Source organism: Odocoileus virginianus, chromosome 19 (genome assembly GCF_023699985.2).
Source record: "Odocoileus virginianus isolate 20LAN1187 ecotype Illinois chromosome 19, Ovbor_1.2, whole genome shotgun sequence".
NCBI lineage: Eukaryota > Metazoa > Chordata > Mammalia > Artiodactyla > Cervidae > Odocoileus > Odocoileus virginianus.
Genome location: NC_069692.1, coordinates 43360064 through 43379475, shown reverse-complemented (window position 1 = coordinate 43379475; position 19412 = coordinate 43360064). Strand labels below are relative to the sequence as shown.

The 19412-nt window shown below is 35.7% G+C and overlaps 1 protein-coding gene across 3 annotated transcripts in view; it reads right to left on the bottom strand.

Moving 5' to 3' along the window:
- Positions 1-19412, bottom strand: part of RNGTT (RNA guanylyltransferase and 5'-phosphatase) — a 223042-nt gene that overhangs the window by 80327 nt on the left and 123303 nt on the right. For all 3 annotated transcript variants that reach the window (XM_070450141.1, XM_020877220.2, XM_070450140.1), the window contains one exon: positions 10805-10905. In XM_070450141.1, coding sequence (XP_070306242.1) covers positions 10805-10905 — 101 coding nt within the window. The remainder of the gene's footprint in view (positions 1-10804; positions 10906-19412) is intronic.

The following is a 19412-nucleotide window of genomic DNA, read 5'->3' as shown; positions in this document are numbered from 1 at the left end:
TTGTAAAACTGATTAGAAAAGGTTAGCAATCTCTATCTTCTAGCCAGTTACTTCCTAAAGCACAGATAATATCAGTTCTTTTAATTGATCACTAACTGCTCAAGGTGAGTCCTAATTCTCTACTCTGGCTTTCTTGGTCTGGCACAATCTGGTCCTAGTCTATTTTATTCAAGGGTCCACTTCCATAAATTCTAGTGATTCAATAAACATTTCACATAAATTTCATGACTTTTTTTCAGACTATGTATCTTGAATGCCATTCCTATGTATTTAAAAAGTGTTACTCACAGAACCTTCCTCTATGGAAACTTCACTGTGCTGTTACTGACAATTAAAATATTTTATATATAATATAAGATTGGTCTTCTGTAGTGCTTTCCTCACACTGATAGTACAGGTTTTGTCACATTAATACTTATCTATATCTATCCCTCCAGCCAAGCTACTCATACCTTTGGGATAGGGCTTATCCATCTTTTTATTCTCATCTTCTAACAATGTGGTTTGCACACAGATGGTTTTCAAGGAACGGTTACTGAATAGTGATTAATCAGTTTTAACTAGCACTGCTTACTATGATGAAAGTCCAAAACTAAATGGAAGACAAAGGATAGTGATTCTTTTTTTCATTTTTATAAATTAGATTCTGAAAAAGATGAATAAAGGTCTTTGTTTCTTAGTAATGAATTCATGTAATTTACAGTTAATGTATTCTAAACTCCCTTGAGACTATGTAATATGGTCTATACTTTCTACAATAAATCCATATTTAAATGCCAAAGCAATTTAAAAATCTAAATAATACATATTCCTGCTCTAGTTATGAAAGTTAAAGACATTACTCAGAAGAGGTAAATTGGATGACATTTGAGGAACTCAAGCCATTGTACACAATAGTCAGGAAAATACTTTTGACACTAGCATGTTAGTGGACACAGAATGTAGATCCATTTTCAAACAATTAAGTAAAAACAGAATGCACTTTCTTAAAAAGCTGCATAATCTACAGACTCCCTTTGATGATTGAAAACATGCTTATGAAATCTGCAATGACTTCTGTTTATCAACATGAACTATCCTTAAGCTGCAGATACAGAAAACTTCCAGTTGAAGGAGGTTTCTAATTAAAACATTACAAGGTGGTAATTCACTATAAATACAATTGTTAAATCTGTAGTGTTTACCCTGAATAACGCTGGTACATTTATGGGCATTTAGAACATCTAAAGCTTAGATTATTATTAAACAATGAAATGTGTTCCTTACAATTAAGTATAATTTTTTTTTAAAAGTCATATATAACAGGTACCAATATAATAAAATTAAGATACTGAGAACAACCATTAGCAACACCACTTCATGAAGTTTTGCAAAAATCATGGATCATAACTGTTCTTACCATACTACTATTCAACACTATTCAATACTTGGAAACTAAGATAGTTTTCTGATGAACACAAAGAACTAAATGAGTTCTGTACCCTTCCCCCATATCTTTTCCCCTGAGATTCAAAGCTTAATATGAGTTCCATTTTCCAGAGATAAAAGGACTGCATTAACAATGATGTGCCCTAGCTTTATTCTTTTTACAATAAATTACCATATTTATATTTTGAAGCTGTCATATGCTACAGGATATTAAACATCCTCTTGTCATAATTAACTCTTTAAACCAAATTAAATGACTTGGTTCAAAACAGACTGTGAAAGTTAAAAGAAAATAATTCTATCACTAATTATTTTCTAATTATTTTAACAATCAGAGCTATTTAATTTATTCCATAGTTGATTTTAACAGAGAAACGCACAGTGACTAAAAGTTCAACTTTTTTCCTCCTTTTACCCTTAAAATACAAACAAGAATTTGAACTTGGGATGCTTAGCAATAAATGTATCATAACTTCATAAATACTTCATGCCAAATCCTAATACAGCAAGTGGTAACAAATTACTAATTTTTTAAAATTCCATCCATAATTCTATCAAATATAAGCCATTAGACAATACTATACGTGTCTCATTTTACTGTTGTTGTTGTTCAATTGTTGTTGATATCCGACTCCTTGTAACCCCATGGACTGCAGCACACCAGGCTCCTCTGTCCTCCACTATCTCCTGGAGTTTGCTCAAGTCCATTACCATTGAGTGAGTGATACTATCTAATCATCTCATCCTCAGAGGATGAGACGGTTCTTTTTACTAAGGCTTAGTAATATTTTTGTTATGAACACTACTGCTTCTGCAGTAGGTTAATATGATGGCATGTAGAAAAACTCTCCTTTATATTAACACAAACTCAGGAAGGTCTATAGTAAGATACTGTTTTCGCAGACAACTTGGATCAGGTTGAATCGCATTCTCTCCAGTGTGATCCAAGTAGGAACTACACTAGTGTTCTACCTACACAACGCTCCTCACCGGCATCTACCCGGTAACAAGCACCGCATAACACAGAAGCGAGCTTAGAAAAATACGCCATTAAGGAAAATTACACTAAATTAGAGCAAATAATACAGCAAAAGGCTCTTGCTATAAAGAATAATTTTCAATGAATAAATATAAAAGTTAAATTCCAAAGAACCAAATGATAAAGCAAATGTGATCCCAATTTCTCTTTAGTAAATTAACAAGTGAAAGAGTATTTTGACTCCAGTGAAGTTATAAACACATGTTTTGAAACCTTATCTCCCTTTCTTCTAGGCACTTTGACTGTGGTATTTATTTTTGGGAGGTGGCCTGAGATCGATTTTCTGTAGTAGGGAAGATCAAACGAAAGAGTTAACAGGAATTACTAATACCTCAAAAATAGCCAGACAGCCGGGCAGAGGAACTGAAAGCTAAGCCACAGCTTCTCCATTGCTCTCCCAGCCCTCCTGGAAATACACCATAATCAAGAATTTGATAGAGTAATCATTCAAAGGACTGAAACCCAAAGAAGCATTTTTCTTTAAAAATGTTTCAGTGATGAGAATATGTTCAAATAGGATAACTAAAGCAGTTACTAGGGCCATTTGTTCAAAGACAAAAGGAGCCACTCTTTATACCCCCCAAAGTATGGTCAGCTATACGCCAAATACACTCATTAGGTGTACTCTGTAACAATACTGGTTACATTAGCGTTTTTACCTCTAATTTCACTTACTTAAAATAATTCTTCAATGAAATATAAATAAAAGAGTTAAACATTTCATTCCAAAACAGAGCGAGGCGGGGGTGGGGGTGGGGTGGGGTGGGGTGGGGTGGGAGGGTGGGGAACTCTGCTCAGCAAAGAAATAAGAATTTTTTATTATATTCTTGCTGACTTAATCCTTTCTTACACAAGAACATTTTTCAACAGTCTGAATATTTTATCACTATAATTTCTTTCTTAAAATCCTAACACTAGTTCAAGTAAGTATGAGAAATATTAATAGAATTAATCATTCTTTTCGTTAAATAAATCTGAACAAAAGAAAAAAATCACTTTAGTCAGAGTAAGAGGATTTTTCATCCATTTTCAAGCAAAATAGAATCATACAGTTGATTCCATTTACTTCATTGTACTTGTTATGAAGCTATTAGCACTTCACACTTTCAAATGCCCATACCTGAGATGGGTTAATAAGATGGATCATTTTTTTCATTCTACAAAACCTCATAACACAAAATTATTTTTGCATTTTAGCCTACTAGCTTATGATTGTAAAGTCTACACAGGCAGAACTCGAATTTACTCAGTCTACTCACACAATTAAAGAGTAAATAAATCTTCACAACAAATCTATGAGCTAAGCACTATTACTGGGGACATTTTACACATGAGGAAGCTTAAAAAGATTAAGAAACAACAGCAAGTTAAGCAGTGGAGCTAGGATTTGGCTCTGTGCAGTCCTGGCCAAAACTCACGTTCTTACCCACTATACATATCACCAAAGTTATTTTAAGACATTCACTATCAAAAATTTCTGTAAAAACTTTTCTGATTTTTGTTATGCTCGTGCTCTCCAGATATTCAACAATTTATATAATTACTTATACAAATACATTGAAAATATATGCACTTTAAAAGGGAAAAATTAACAGAAATTGGAATCAAACAGGAAGTAATGTACATAGAAAACTGAATTCAGATAGTTCAGCAAACAACAGAACCACAGGACTAGTAAAAAGGGATATGGATATTTAACTTATGGATGAATGCGGATGGGTTAACTGAAAACAACACAAACAATAACAAATAGAAAAATGCTTACCAAGTGCCACCTGTTCTAAAAACAGTTTACATATATTAGTTCACTTAATCCTCACAAAAGCTTCACGAGGCCAATTTCCATTCTGTGCTGTTGTTGTTGTTCAGTCGTCCCATAGTGTCCAGTTCTCTGTGACCCGATGGACTGCAGCACTCCAGGCCTCCCAGTCCCTCACTATCTCCGCGAGTTTGCCCCATGTGATGCACTGGAGGAGGGAAGGGAATGCAAACCACTTCCGTATTCTTGCCTTGAGAATGCCATGAACAGCATGAAAAGGCAAAAAGATAGGACACTGAAAGATGAACTCCCCAGGTCAGTAGGTGCCCAATATGCTATGGGAGATCAGTGGAGAAATAACCCCAGGAAGAATGAAGAGACGGAGCTAGAGCAAAAACAACACCCAGCTGTGGATGTGACTGGCAACAGAAGTAAATTCTGATGCTGTAAGAGCAATACTGCATAGGAACCTGGAATGCTAGGTCCATGAAACAAGGAAAATTGGAAGTGGTCAAACAGGAGATGGCAAGAGTAAACATGAACGTTTTAGGAATCAGTGAACCAAAATGGACTGGAATGGGTGAATCTAATTCAGATGGCCATTATATCTACTACTGTGGGCAAGAATCCCTTAGAAGAAATGGACTAGCCATCATAGTCAACAAGAGTCCAAACTGCAGTACCTGGATCCAATTTCAAAAATGACAGAATAGTCTCTGTTTGTTTTGAAGGCAAACCATTCAATATCACAGTATGTCCCGACCAGTAATACTGAAGAAGCTGAAGTTGAACGGTTCTATGAAGACCTACAAGGCCTTCTAGAACTAACACCCAAAAGAGATGCCCTTTTCATTATAGGGGACTGGAATGCAAAAGTAGGAAGTCAAGATATACCTGGAGTAACAGGCAAATTTGGCCTTAAGAGTACAAAACGAAGCAGGTCAAAAGCTAACAAGAGTTTTTCCAAGAGAACACACAGGTCACAGCAAACACCCTCTTCCAACTTCTCTACAGAGAAGACTATACCTGGACATCACCAGATGGTCGATACTGAAATCAGACTGATCATATTCTTTGCAGCCAAAGATGGAGAAGCTCTCTACAGTCAGCAAAAACAAGACCGGGAGCTGACTGTGGCTCAGATCATGAATTCTTTATTGCCAAATTCAAACTTAAATTGAAGAAAGTAAGGAAAACCACTAGCCCATTCAGGTATGACCAAAATCAAATCCCTTATGAATATACAGTGGAAGTGACAAATAGACAAAGGGATTAGATCTGATAGACAGAGTGCCTGAAGAACTATGGATGGAGGTTTGTGACACTGCACAGGATGCAGTGATCAAGGCCATCCCCAAGAAAAAGAAACGCAAAAAGGCAAATGGTTGTCTGAGGAAGCCTTACAAATAGCTGAGAAAAGAAGAGCAGCTAAAGGCAAAGGAGAACAGGGAAGATATACCCATCTGTATGCAGAGTTCCAAAGAATAGAAAGGAGAGATAAGAAAGCCTTCCCGAGTGATCAATGCAAAGAAATAGAGGAAAACAATAGAATGGGAAAGACTAGAGATCTCTCTAAGAAAATTCAAGATACCAAGAGAACATTTCATGCAAAGATGGGCACAATAAAGGACAGAAATGGAACACAGAAGAACTATACAAAAAAGATTTTCATGATCCAGATAACCACGATGGTGTGATCACTCACCTAGAGCCAGACATCCTGGAATGCGAAGTCAAGTGAGCTTATGAAGCATCACTATGAACAAAGCTAGTGGAGGTGATGGAATTCCAGTTGAGCTATTTCAAATCCTAAAAGATGATGCTGTGAAAATGCTGCACTCAATATGCCAGCAAACTTGGAAAACTCAGCAGTGGCCACAGGACTGGAAAACGTCAATTTTCATTACAATCCCCAAGAAAGGCAATCCCAAAGAACGCCCAAACTACTGCACAATTCTACTTGTCTCACGTGCTAGCAAAGTAATACTCAAAATTCTCCAAGCCAGGCTTCAACACTACATGAATCGTGAACTTCCAGATATTCAAGGTGGATTTAGAAAAGCAGAGGAACCAGAGATCAAATTGCTAACATCCATTGGATCATTGAAAAAGCAAGTGAGTTCCAGAAAAATATCTATTTCTGCTTTATTGACTATGCCAAAGCCTTTGACTGTGTGGATCACAAAAAACTATGGAAAATTCTTCAAGAGATAAGAATACCAGACCACCTGACCTGCCTCCTGAGAATTCTGTAAGCAGATTAAGAAGCATGAATTAGAACCAGACATGGAACAACAGACTGGATCCGAATTGGGAAAGGAGTACTTCAAGGCTGTATATATTCTCCTGCTTATTTAACTTATATGCAGAGTATATCATGCAAAAAAGCCAGGCTGGATGAAGCACAAGCTGGAATCAAGATTGTTGGGAGAAATATCAATAACCTCAGATATGCAGATGACACCACCCTTATGGCGAAGGAGAAAATGTGTTGAAAGCTAAGGAGAACTAAAGAGCCTCTTGATAAAAGTGAAAGAGGAGAGTGAAAAAGTTGGCTTAAAGCTCAACATTCAGAAAACTAAGATCATGGCATCTGGTCCCATCACTTCATGGCAAATAGATTGGGAAACAGTGGAAACAGTGTCAGACTTTATTTGTCTGGGCTCCAAAATCACTGCAGATGGTGACTGCAGCCATGAAATTAAAAGATGCTTGCTCCTTGGAAGAAAAGTTATGATCAACGTAGACAGCATATTAAAAAGCAGAGACATTACTTTGCCAACAAAGTCCCATTTAGTCAAAGTTATGGTTTTTCTGGTAGTAATGTATGGATCTGAGAGTTGGACTATAAAGAAAGCTGAGTGCCGAAAAACTGATGCTTTTGAACTGTGGTGTTGCAGAAGACTCTTGAGAGTCCCTTGGACTGCAAGGAGATCCACCCAGTCCATCCTAAAGGAAATAGTCCTGAATATTCATTGGAAGAACTGATGTTGAAGCTGAAACTCCACTACTTTGGCCACTTGATGCCAAGAACTGACTTACTGGAAAAGACCCTAATGCTGGGAAAGATTGAAGGCGGGAGGAGAAGGGGACAATAGAGGATGAGATGGTTAGAAGGCATCACCGACTCGATGGACATGAGTTTGAGTAAGCTCTGGAGTTGCTGGTGGACAGGGAAGCCTGGCAAGCTGCAGTCCACGGGGTCGCAAAGAGTCGGACATGACTGAGTGACTGAAATGACTGAAGTCCATTGCATCAGTGAGGTGATTCCTCTTTAGTAAAATTTCTATTTTACTAATGAGGAATTTGAGGTACAGAAATAAAGAATATGCTCAAAGCACATAGTTAATAAAACATTTAAGTCCAGGCACCTTGGCTCTAGAATCTGTGTTCTAAACTATGCTATACAAATAATAAGGTTATTCTGCTCACTATAAGTCACTGACATTGTTGTACTCAAGTGTTTGCACTCTCCAGAATACAGACAACCTTCGTAATCCTAGTTTTTGACACTGACTACATTTTTTGGTTGTAGATTATTTAAACCCACAATAATTTTAAAGCAATGCAATAGCTTTCAGATGAAAATCTGTATTGTATGTCAATACAATATAAACTGCTAAGATGTACACAAGTTATTTTAGGCCATGATAAATCAACATTAACTTCATATGTTCAAATTTTCAGAAATGATATTACAAGAAGTGAAAAGACCAAATGTCTGCAAAAAAAAAAATCATGGCAGACATTTTCAAAGATTGGTATTTATATTATACCTGTCAAGACATTCCACTCCATACTTAACTTTGTAGAAATATTTACGAGCAAAACAAAGAAATTATCTTGCCTTATGATATTTTAATATTTTAGTCCCACTTCACTAGTCACATGTTATGATTCTTATGATTCAGAGACATGGCTACACTCCTCTCAAACTATTACAGGTATATTTCCCATAATGCTCTCTGACATACCGCATCTAACATAAGCATTAGATACAAACTCATTTACTTTGTGAAAATTGCTATCATACATAACATTCTCTCCATGGGAAAAAAAGGAGATTACTCCAGCTAACTGTATAATACATATTTAATATAACATTTATCACTTTATATTTCAAATTAAATACTACATTTTTGAAAACTGACACTCATGTTACATAAATAAATCATGTACTTACACTAATGTAACCTGCTTAATCCTATAAGAAAAATCATCTTAAATGCTAACATTTTGGTATGTTTTAAAGAGGTACTAGAATAAGAGATAATTCATTTTTTTTAATAGGAAGACATTCCAAACAGGGAAAATTAAAAATATATATATACATTAAAACATACTAAGAATAGAAGCAAATGACAAACTACTAAACTATATTTTGTCATATTTAATTGCAATAGACAAATAAAGGAAAAAATTAATATCATTTTTAAGACTTAGAAAAATGGTCATTCCACATGTAGCCTCATGTAGCTTTTAAGTGCTGCAAAGAACGGCAATCTTAGAAAGCCAAACAAAATGATCTTTCAAAACTCAATGAAACAATCAACAAAGTCACACAAGGGTTTATACTTCTTAACTAAATATTATAAATAGAGATTTAAGTAAAATAGAGGATCTAGTAATGGAGAAATTTCATAAATTTCACTTTATCTTTGAAGTCTTATTTCCAAAGAACCATACTCATGTGTGTCTTTTAACGGAAAAAGAAGATGCATGCAGCCCCATCAGCATTAATCCTTCAGCCAGCACTGTTTAGAAGAGAGGTGGTGTTCTCCAAGGCACTTCCAGAAAGACATATAAGCATCAGCTTGCATGACTACTGATTTGGAGGTTCTAAAGTGAACTGGCAACCCAGAATATCTGTACACCCAACACTTCATCAGGAAGAATAATAGTCTTGAGCTTACTACTCAGCAATACTTATCCAAAGATAGTGTTATTGTATATATATATATGAGGGGAGGAGGAATGTGTTTGGGGGCAGTTTCCATAAAATGTTAATAATATTTATTCATCTTATTAGTAATTGTTATAATAACAACACTGTATTAGAATACTGGTTAATAATTAACAAATGGTTAACTGATATTAGTGTTAATATCAATGCATAGATAAGTATTGATAAATAGTAAACTAAAGATTATTCTTCCTGACAGATACCCAGCATACAGCTATCCTAGATTACCAATATTATTTCTTTTATCTAATCTTCTACATTATTCTATAGAATATATACACTCTATCCAATTCTATAGTCAAAAGTTATCAATCTATCTTTGGATTAAACCAGATCAATAGAGAGTAAAATACCTAAACAACACTATTTGAGGTCCCAGATTATTGTTCTGGTTAATTGTACTTTGTTATTAAGTCACAAACTCTTATTTAAAACTACTCTATGTTTTAAAAACTGATATATGACTTAATAAACTCTCTCTTTTTAGATAGGATTCATCACACTACACAGTATCATTACTTGAAAACATATAATTTCTTAAGAGACTTAATCTTCTGGAATCTGTATTCACATAACTCATCGTCTGCCCTTCATTCCATTAGCTACAAAAAAACAGACCTGTGGTTTATCTTCAGCAAATAAAAAGTGCATGCATTTCACGGCATGCACTGGCATACTTTTAAGCTTTCTGCCAATGTCACCTTATATACTTTCTCTTCAGGATTTCCTTGATTAAGCATTTCTTGTTTTGTTATTATGCATTTACTTACATAAGATGCCATAAAAAATTGTGAAACAGGTAAAATAGAACAAGGCTTTGGAAAAACAATGAAAATATTTATTAACACTAAAGCATGTTTCTTTTTTTTATTCTAAAGTAGCAACCAATGATGGAGAAGGAAATGGCAACCCACTCCAGTATTCCTGCCTGGGAAACCCCATGGACAGTGGAGCCCAGGATGGCCAAAGAGTTGGACATAACTTAGCAACTAACAACAACCACCACCAACCAATGAAATCACATATGAAGATTAACCAACACATGAAATTAACACTTAATAGACATTATGAAAAATTGTAATGAAATTCTACAATTAAAACTCTACCCCAATAAAGAATAAATGAGTTTTTGCTACGCAAATGCAAACATGTAGCAGTTTCCTTCAAAGGAAAAATGGCTTGCTTAAAAACGTTCAACAATAATATCTTACATTTATAATTCACTTGACTGGATTATTTTCAAGTAAAATCTATTTTCACTTTTACATTTTAATGAAGTTCATTGTGTTAATATTAGAAATAACTTTTTTTAAGACTAAAATTGGTCAATTTTAAAGGATGCTAAAAAATGTGAGCTGTAATATATCGAAGAAATAATCTGAAAAAAAAAATCTGGGAAAATGAGATAGATTTACAGTATACATATATAAAGTATACTGGAAAAGTATTTTACTTTATTTGAAGGTATATGTAAAATACCAGATAAACAGTGAAGTTTTATATAATACAAACATTTACGTGGACATCTGTTTTCATAACTTCTGGGTAAATACCTAGGAATAGTAAAAGTATTATTATATATAAAAATGATGGGGAATCAAAGGTGCATACTTACCCTTCTCCTCCCATTCTTGTTATTTTTAGACGAAAATCCACAGAATTCAGACTGGGAGGCTTCCATTTCAAAATATCATCACATCGACCAGGTTTGTATTTCTAAAGTGAATGACAATGAGGATAATAGTTAATAAGCTAAAAATTATACATCTGATATACTAAATATAATAACAATTACATTTTATTAAGCAAAATCACATCTTCTTTTAATATAATCTTTGTTATCGTCAACTGATGAGTGAACTTAGATATCATCGCTCATGAGTTAGATGGGAAGATCCCCTGGAGAAGGGCATGGCAACCCACTCCAGTATTCTTGCCTGGAGAATTCCATTGATAGAGGAGCCTGGCAGGCTAAAGTCCATGGGGTCAGAAAGAGTCAAACATGACTAAAGCGACTTAGCATGCACACACGCTTTCATTAGATATCCACCATCTTACATATAGCCTTTCTCTCTTCCCTGCCAAAACACATAGATACTTGTTTGTGAAAGTTTTGAAAAATAATGACACATAGATACTTGTTTGTGAAAGTTTCAAAAAATAATGAAACCTATTATTCCCTCCAATTCACTAAAACTTAAAGGAAGCTTGATCATTTGAAAATAATTGTGCCTATTTAGTTCTTTGGCCCACTTTTTGATTGGGTTGTTCATTTTTCTGGTATTGAGCCTCATGAGCTGTTTGTATATCTTGGAGATTAATTCTTTGTCAGTTGTTTCATTTGCTATTATTTTCTCCCATTCTGAAGACTGCCTTTTTACCTTGCTTACAGTTTCCTTCATTGTGCAAAAGTTTTTACATTTAATTAGGTCCCATGTGTTTATTTTTGCTTTTAGTTCCATTACTCTGGCAGGTGGGTCACAGAGGATCTTGCTGTGATTTATGTCAGAGAGTGTTCTGCCTATGTTTTTCTCTAAGTGTTTTATAGTTTCTGGCCTTACATTCAGATCTTTAATCCATTTGAGTTTACTTCTGCATATGGTGTTAGAAAGTGTTCTAGTTTCATTCTTTTACAAGTGGTTGACTAGTTTTCCCAGCACCACTTGTTAAAGAGGTTGTCTTTTCTCCACTGTATATTTTTGCCTACTTTGTCAAAGATAAGGTGTCCATAGGTGCACGGATTTATCTCTGGGCTTTCTATTTTGTTCCACTGATTTATATTTCTGTCTCTGTGCCAGTACCATACTGCCTTGATGACTGTTGATTTGTAGTATAACCTGAAGTCAGGCAGGTTGATTCCTCCAGTTCCAATCTTCTTTCTTAAGATTGCTTTGGCTATTCAAGGTTTGTGGGGTTCCCATACAAATTGTGAAATTATTTGTTCTAGCTCTGTGAAAAATACCACTGGCAGCTTGACAGGGATTGCACTGAATCTATTGATGGCTTTGGGCTGTATACTCATTTTCACTATATTGATTCTTCTGATCCATGAACATGGTATATTTCACCATCTATTTGTGTCATCTTTGATTTCTTTTGTCAGTGTTTTACAGTTTTTCTATATATAGGTCTTTTATTTCTTTAAGTAGATTTACTCCTAAGTATTTTATTCTTTTCATTGCAATGATGAATGGGATTGCTTCCTCTGTTTTTTCAGTTAGTGTATAGGAACGCAAGGGGTTTTTGTGTATTAGTTTTATATCCTGCAACTTCACTACATTCATTGATTAGCTCTAGTAATTTTCTGATGGTATCCTTAGGGTTTTCTATGTAGTAATCTGCAAACAGTGAGAGTTTTACTTCTTCTTTTCCAATCTGGATTCCTTTTATTTCTTTTTCTTCTCTGATTGCTGTGCCTAGGACTTCTAAAAACATGTTGAATAACAGTGGTCAGAGTGGGCACCCTTGTCTTGTCCCTGGTTTTAGAGGAAATGGTTTCTATTTTTCACCATTGAGGATAATGTTTGCTACCAGTTTGTCTACGTGGCTTTTATTGTGTTGAGGTATGTTCCTTCTATGTTATCTGGAGAGGTTTTTTTTTTTTTTTAATCATAAATGGGTATTGAATTTTGTCAAAGGCTTTCTGTGCATCAACTGAGACAATCATATGGCTTTTATCTTTCAATTTGTTAATATGGTGTATGACAATGATTGATTTGCAAATATTAAAGAATCCTTGCATCCCTGGAATAAAGCCCACTTGGTCATGATGTATAATCTTTTTAATATGTTGTTGGATTCTGTTTGCTAGAATTTTGTTGAGGATTTTGTTGAGCATCTATGTTCATCAGTGATACTGGCCTATAGTTTTCTTTTTTTGTGGCATCTTTGTCTGATCTTGGTATTAGGGTGATGGTGGCCTCATAGAATGAATTTTGGAGTTTACCTTCCTTTGCAATTTTCTGGAAGAGTTTGAGTAAGACAGGTGTTAGCTCTTCTCTAAATTTTTGGTAAAATTCACCTATGAAGCCAATCTGGTCCTGGGCTTTTGTTTGTTGGAAGATTTTTTATTACAGCTTCAATTTCCATGCTTGTGATGGGTCTGTTAAGATTTCCTGTTTCTTCCTGGTTCAGTTTCGGAAGGTTATACTTTTCTAAGACATCTCTCCAAAGAAGACACATAGATGGCTAATAAACACATGAAAAGATGGTCAACATCACTCATTATTAGAGAAATGAAAATCAAAACCACAATAAGGTATCATCTCACGCTGCTCAGAATGGCCGCCATCAAAAAGTCTACAAACAGTAAATGCTGGAGAGGGTGTGGAGGAAAGGGAACCCTCCTACACTGCTGGTGGGAATGCAAACTGGTACAGCCGCTATGGAGAACAGTGTGGAGACTCCTTAAAAAACTGGAAACAGAACCGCCACATGACCCAGCAACCCCACTGCTGGGCACACACACCGAGGAAGCCAGAGCTGAAAGAGACATGTGCACCCCAGTGTTTACCACTGCGCTGCTCACAACAGCCAGGACATGGAAGCGACCCAGATGTCCACCGGCAGATAGATGGATGAGGAAGCTGTGGTGCATATACACCATGGGGTATTACTCAGCCATTAAAAAGAATGCATTTGAGTCAGTCCTAATGAGGTGGATGAAACTGGAGCCCATTATACAGAGTGAAGTCGGTCAGAAAGAAAAACACTAATACAGTATACTAACGCATATAAACAGAATTTAGAAAGATGGTAATGATAACCCTATATGCATGACAGCGAAAGAGACACAGATATAAAGAACAGACTTTTGGACTCTGGGAGAAGGCGAGGGTGGGATGATTTGAGGGAATAGCATTGAAACATGTATATTATCATATGTGAAACAGATCACCGGTCCAGGCTCAATGCACGAGACAAGTGCTCGGGGCTGGTGCACTGGGATGATCCTGAGGGACGCGATGGGGAAGGAGGTGGGAGGAAGGGTCAGGATGGCGAACACGTGTACACCCGTGGCTGATTCATGTCAATGTATGGCAAAAACCACTACAATATTATAAAGTAATTAGCCTCCAATTAAAAAAAAAAAAGAAATACCCACAGTAGGCAAATTCATAGGGACAGGAAGTAGATCTGAGGCACCAGGAGTAGTGGATGGAGGCAGCAGGGGAGGAGGGATGGATGGACTGGGCAGAAGGAGAGTTACTGCTTAACAATTATAAAACTTCTGTTTGCAGTGATGTAAAAAAGTTGTGGAAATGGTTGAACAATACTACCTATGTAATTAAAGAGACTACAGAATAGGGGAAAAAATGTTTTAAATGTATTCTAGGAACACAGTAAAAAGAAAAAATATTTTACTTGGGTAGTTATGTACTTAAAGAGGAATGAACACTGTGAGCTTCAAATAATGAGTAATATTCACTAACACAGACTTACAGCAGAAAGTAAATATGAGCAAAACACTTGGGTAGAAAAATATAGACTCCCCTGAAGGAGAGGAAAGTATGTCAATTCAGTGAGGCCATATTATGAGAAAAATAGGAAGGAAAAACTGCTAAGTGTTATCACTACTAATTTTTAGAAATACAAGTCAACTGCATTCTAACAGATTTTTAGAAATTTAAAACATGCAAAAACCCTAGTCACAGGATCACTTATTTGAAAAGAAGTCCATATAATGACAAATTTAGTGTATCAAGTTTTGCTAAAGAAAGACAATCACTGGAGTTGATAGAAAAATATTTGATCACTTATTTGAAAAGCAGTCCATATAATGACAAATTTAGTGTATCAAGTTTTGCTAAAGAAAGACAATCACTGGAGTTGATAGAAAAATATTTTCTCTGTAGTAACATAATACACGCTATTTTCCTAAGTCTTGTATTTAAACCTGAACAAATATAAAATCAAATATATAACATTTCAGTGGAAGTTTTCATTCATTTATTTGCCCTGAGGCTCATTCAAGTAACACATATCCTTCAGGATGATCACAGATAAATCTCTCTATACTTACTGAATATAAATATTTTTATAAATGTTAAAATTGCTAAATTTTCCAGTTATGATCCCATGAATAAAAATAATTTTAAAAATTTAGCCTGTTTTCTAACAAAGTCTATCTGACAGAAACATTAGAGACCTTTTAGTAGTAAGAGTAGTCCCCTATAGTGGTGAAGGGTAAAAAAGGACTGAGACGCAGAAAGGAGTGTCAGCATCCCACACCAACCCCACTTACAACCTCTGCCAAGGGAATGTCATACTTACAAACCAACCATCATTTACTTCTGTTCCTTATTTATTCATATGACTAGTATGAGAACACTTAGAAACCAATACCAATCTAAGTTCTTAAATCTAGGAAATGTTAAAGCTAGGACTGTACAGCTTTAAAATATTTCTTGCTTGCTAAATCACTTCAGTCACGTTCAACTCTTTGCAACCCTATGGACTGTAGCCTGCCAGGCTCCTTTTGTCCATGGGATTCTCCAGGCAAGAACACTGGAGTGGGTTGCCATTTCCTTCTCCAGGAGATCTTCCTGACCCAGGAATCAAACCTGTGTCTTATTATGTCTCCTGCACTGGCAGGCAGATCCCTTACCATTAGCACCACCTGGAAACTCCAAAAATATTTTATAATGGGTAACTAATGACTAATTCTAAAAATAATTTTAACATAATGCTAATTATAAAATAGATACTAAGGATCCTTTAAATTTTTCTCTCTGGAAATCATCAAATGGAGAATAGATATACTAACTTTTACATTGTTACAAAGCAATAGTTCAGAAGTGTTAGCCATTCCTCATCTGGCTCTATACCAAACCGTTTACGTTAATCTGAAATACTAGATTTGACATGACTAAGAATTTCAAAGCAGTTTTATGAAAGTTAATGAAATGCCTGATAAAAATTTTTAGAAAACTATATTTTTAAAACATTGCAGTTCTCAATTATTGAAAATAAATGCAAAAGCAAAACAATTTCCATGAGTAAAACATATTTAAATTTCTATTAGAATATAAATTCTACTTCAGCAAAATCATGTCTAATCATATGCCTGCAAAACAATTAGTAAAATGCTAATAGTTGATAAATAATAAAAATAATAAAGTGAAAACTTTTAACTTATTTTAAAACATTCGTCTCAAGTATTGTTAAATGTGGGCTTCCCTGGTGGCTCAGACAGTAAAGAATCTGCTTGAAATGCAGGAGACCCAGGTTCGATCCCTGGGTTGGGAAGAACTCCTGGAGAAAGGAAGGGCTACCCAGTCGAGTCTTCTTGCCTGGAGAATTCCATGGACAGAGGAGCCTGGGTGGGCTCAATCCATGGGGTCACAAAGAGGCAGACAAGACTGAAGCAACTTAGCACAAGCACATATTTAAATTTAAACAGAATATTTTAGATTATGGAATGACAGATTACTATTCATAAAAGATTATGTAGATCAATAACTATTAAAACATCCGTCTTTCAAGTTCCTCAAAATAATAAGGGAAAAGATATTACATAATCAGGGATTTAAGACTTTTAAAAATACATATTTGTGAGTTATCAAACTTGAAATACAGAATCTTGCTGAATATAAACAAAGGTACAAAAACATTCTTCCAAGCTACATTTTACCATGTGTAATTAGGGCATAATGCATTTTAATTTCATTAAATTCACCAGCATGCATCTAGATTAAAATAATTATCCAAGGTATATTTATTTTTTTCATTTTTAAAAAAAATTATTTATTTTAATTGGAAGCTAATTACTTTACAATATTGTAGTGGGTTTTGCCATACATTGACATGAATCAGCCATGAGTGTACATGTGTTCCCCATCCTGAATCCCCCTCCCAGTTCCCTCCCCATCCCATTCTTCTGGGTCATCCCAGTGCACCAGCCCTGAGCACCCAGTCTCATGCATCTAACCTGAAACTGATACATATAATACTTAGTTTTATAGAAACAAATCTGATTTTACCAGGTGAATTATCAAATAAAAAATTATAAATAGATTGTATCTGAAAGCAATTATCAGTATTACCCAAGATGTCCACTATTGTCTTTAAAAAAAAAAAAAGTAATGAAAGCAAATGTCAGGCAAACAAGTAAGATGTTTGGCAAGTGTTTACCAAATGAGAACAGATCTTGGCTTAGAGGTAGAGGATGGCCATGTGCCAAAGAAATCCTCTAAAACTAAGATAGAGAGGAAGACAAAACGGAGGCATAGGTGACACATCTGCTGTATACATCAGTGGTTCTCAGTTAGAGGTCTTACCCCCCAGAGGATGTCTGGCAACGCCTGCAAGTTTGGTGGTCACGCTGGGGAGGAAAGGGTGAGCTCCTGCCATCTAGTGGGCAGAGGCAGGGATGTTTCCAAACGTCCTGCAATGCACAGAGCAGCTGCCCACAACAAAGAACTATCCAACCCAAAACGTCAGCTGTACCAAAGTTGAGAAGCTGACCTAAAGGAAGCCAGCAGTAATAACAACATAGAGGACAAGACATCCGGTTCTTCTTTACCTCTACTAACTTCATGATTTTAAGTAAATTTCAAGTCTGGGCTTCTCTCTCCCTTAGAAAAATGTAATAAGAGCATTTTGCTGGTCTAACGACAGCGTACATAGACTAAAGACACCTTAAATACTTTGCAGTCCATGCTACTCATTCCACTCATTAAATGTGAGCAGTTTCTTTATCATAACACATATTCCAGGCCCTACACTGAAGCTAAGAAAGAGCCCTGATCTTGCCATATATTAGTTTTATTTTTTTTGTTGTTCTAGCATTTAGTTTTAAAGGAAGCAGAAAAAAAATCCTCTTTGGTAATTCTACTGGACAGAAAAGTAAAACAGTTCCAGATTTAGCAACTTGGTTATATCCTTTATCCAAGTTTCACTGACATGCAAATAACAAATACCTGTTTTGCAAAATAAGACACACAAATACCCTGTATGGAGGAAAAATCCTTAACACTAACTACCTACTATGTGCCCAGTACTTACTAGATGAGAAAGATACAAATTCTCTCAAAGAACTGAGTTCAACCACAGTGAGACTTTTAATATAAACTCCAAGAGCATTACAGAGGTGCTCAAATGAACATAAACAAAGCTGCTGAGTAAGAACAGAGAAACACCTAAATCAGGGGGTGGAGGTAAAGGAAGTTTTCTTGAGTAAGAAAAGTGCATGAACTGAATTTTGAAGAATAATAAGGTTACAAGAAAGTTCTAGGCAATGAGACCACAAATATACCTGAGTTGAGGGGAAGTTTGCTTAAGTTTTCTGAGACTAAATTAGCTTGGAACTCTATGCTGTTCTTATTGATATAGAGGGAAGAGTCCATCACCTAAAAAAAAAAAAATCACTCAAGACAACCACTTGGCATTTTATTTCTAAAAAGTCACAAAGTTGGTAGCAACCAGTAGGGAGAGCTATCATAGAAGCAAGGGAAGAAGAGAACTGCATTTTCAAAAGCTTGTTGACATTTCTCGTTTACTTATAAAAGTTTTTTACCTTATGGAAAGTAAAGTTGTGATTTGAGGGTTAAATTTAATATTAGAGAATTCACGCAGTGTCTTGGATTATTCAGGGTGGAAAAATGACTCAAAACACATTCATATTCCTATTTTCATTATCTGATTCACAAGTCTAATCAATTTCTTCTTGCTTCTTGTTTTTTTAATATCATGCAGCAAACTCCCTTTGTTTTACAGATAAGGAAACTGATAACCAGAATAGTTCAACTTGTCAAAAAAAAAATGCCCAAATCACAGAAATCTTTCCATTATTTAAAAAAAAAATTATATATATATAAAATCTGTCCAAAAGCAAATAATGGAAGACTGGGTTGGAAGGTTTCATGATATAAAGCTGTTTCAAAAGGAACCAATTTTAAGTCAGTTGCTTTCTAATTACTTTTAGCCTCTTTTGCGTGGAGTGGCGAGCAGGAGGGACAAACAACTGGCAATGCCCTGGCTCCTGGGAAGAGGGCACTCAGACAACAGAGTAAAGTTCAGCACCTAAAGCACTTACCTCCTCGCCCCCACTCAGGCGCCGGTGAGCCAAGAAGCCTGTCCCATCTGTAGCACAGGCCCCATCTCCCAGCACACCTTGCCCCTACTCCCTGGACCGCCACAGTGCCTCTGCCACTCCATCAGTTTGCACGTTCCTCACCTTGCTGCTGGGCCAACTTTCTTCATACAGTGTCAGCCCTTTGAGG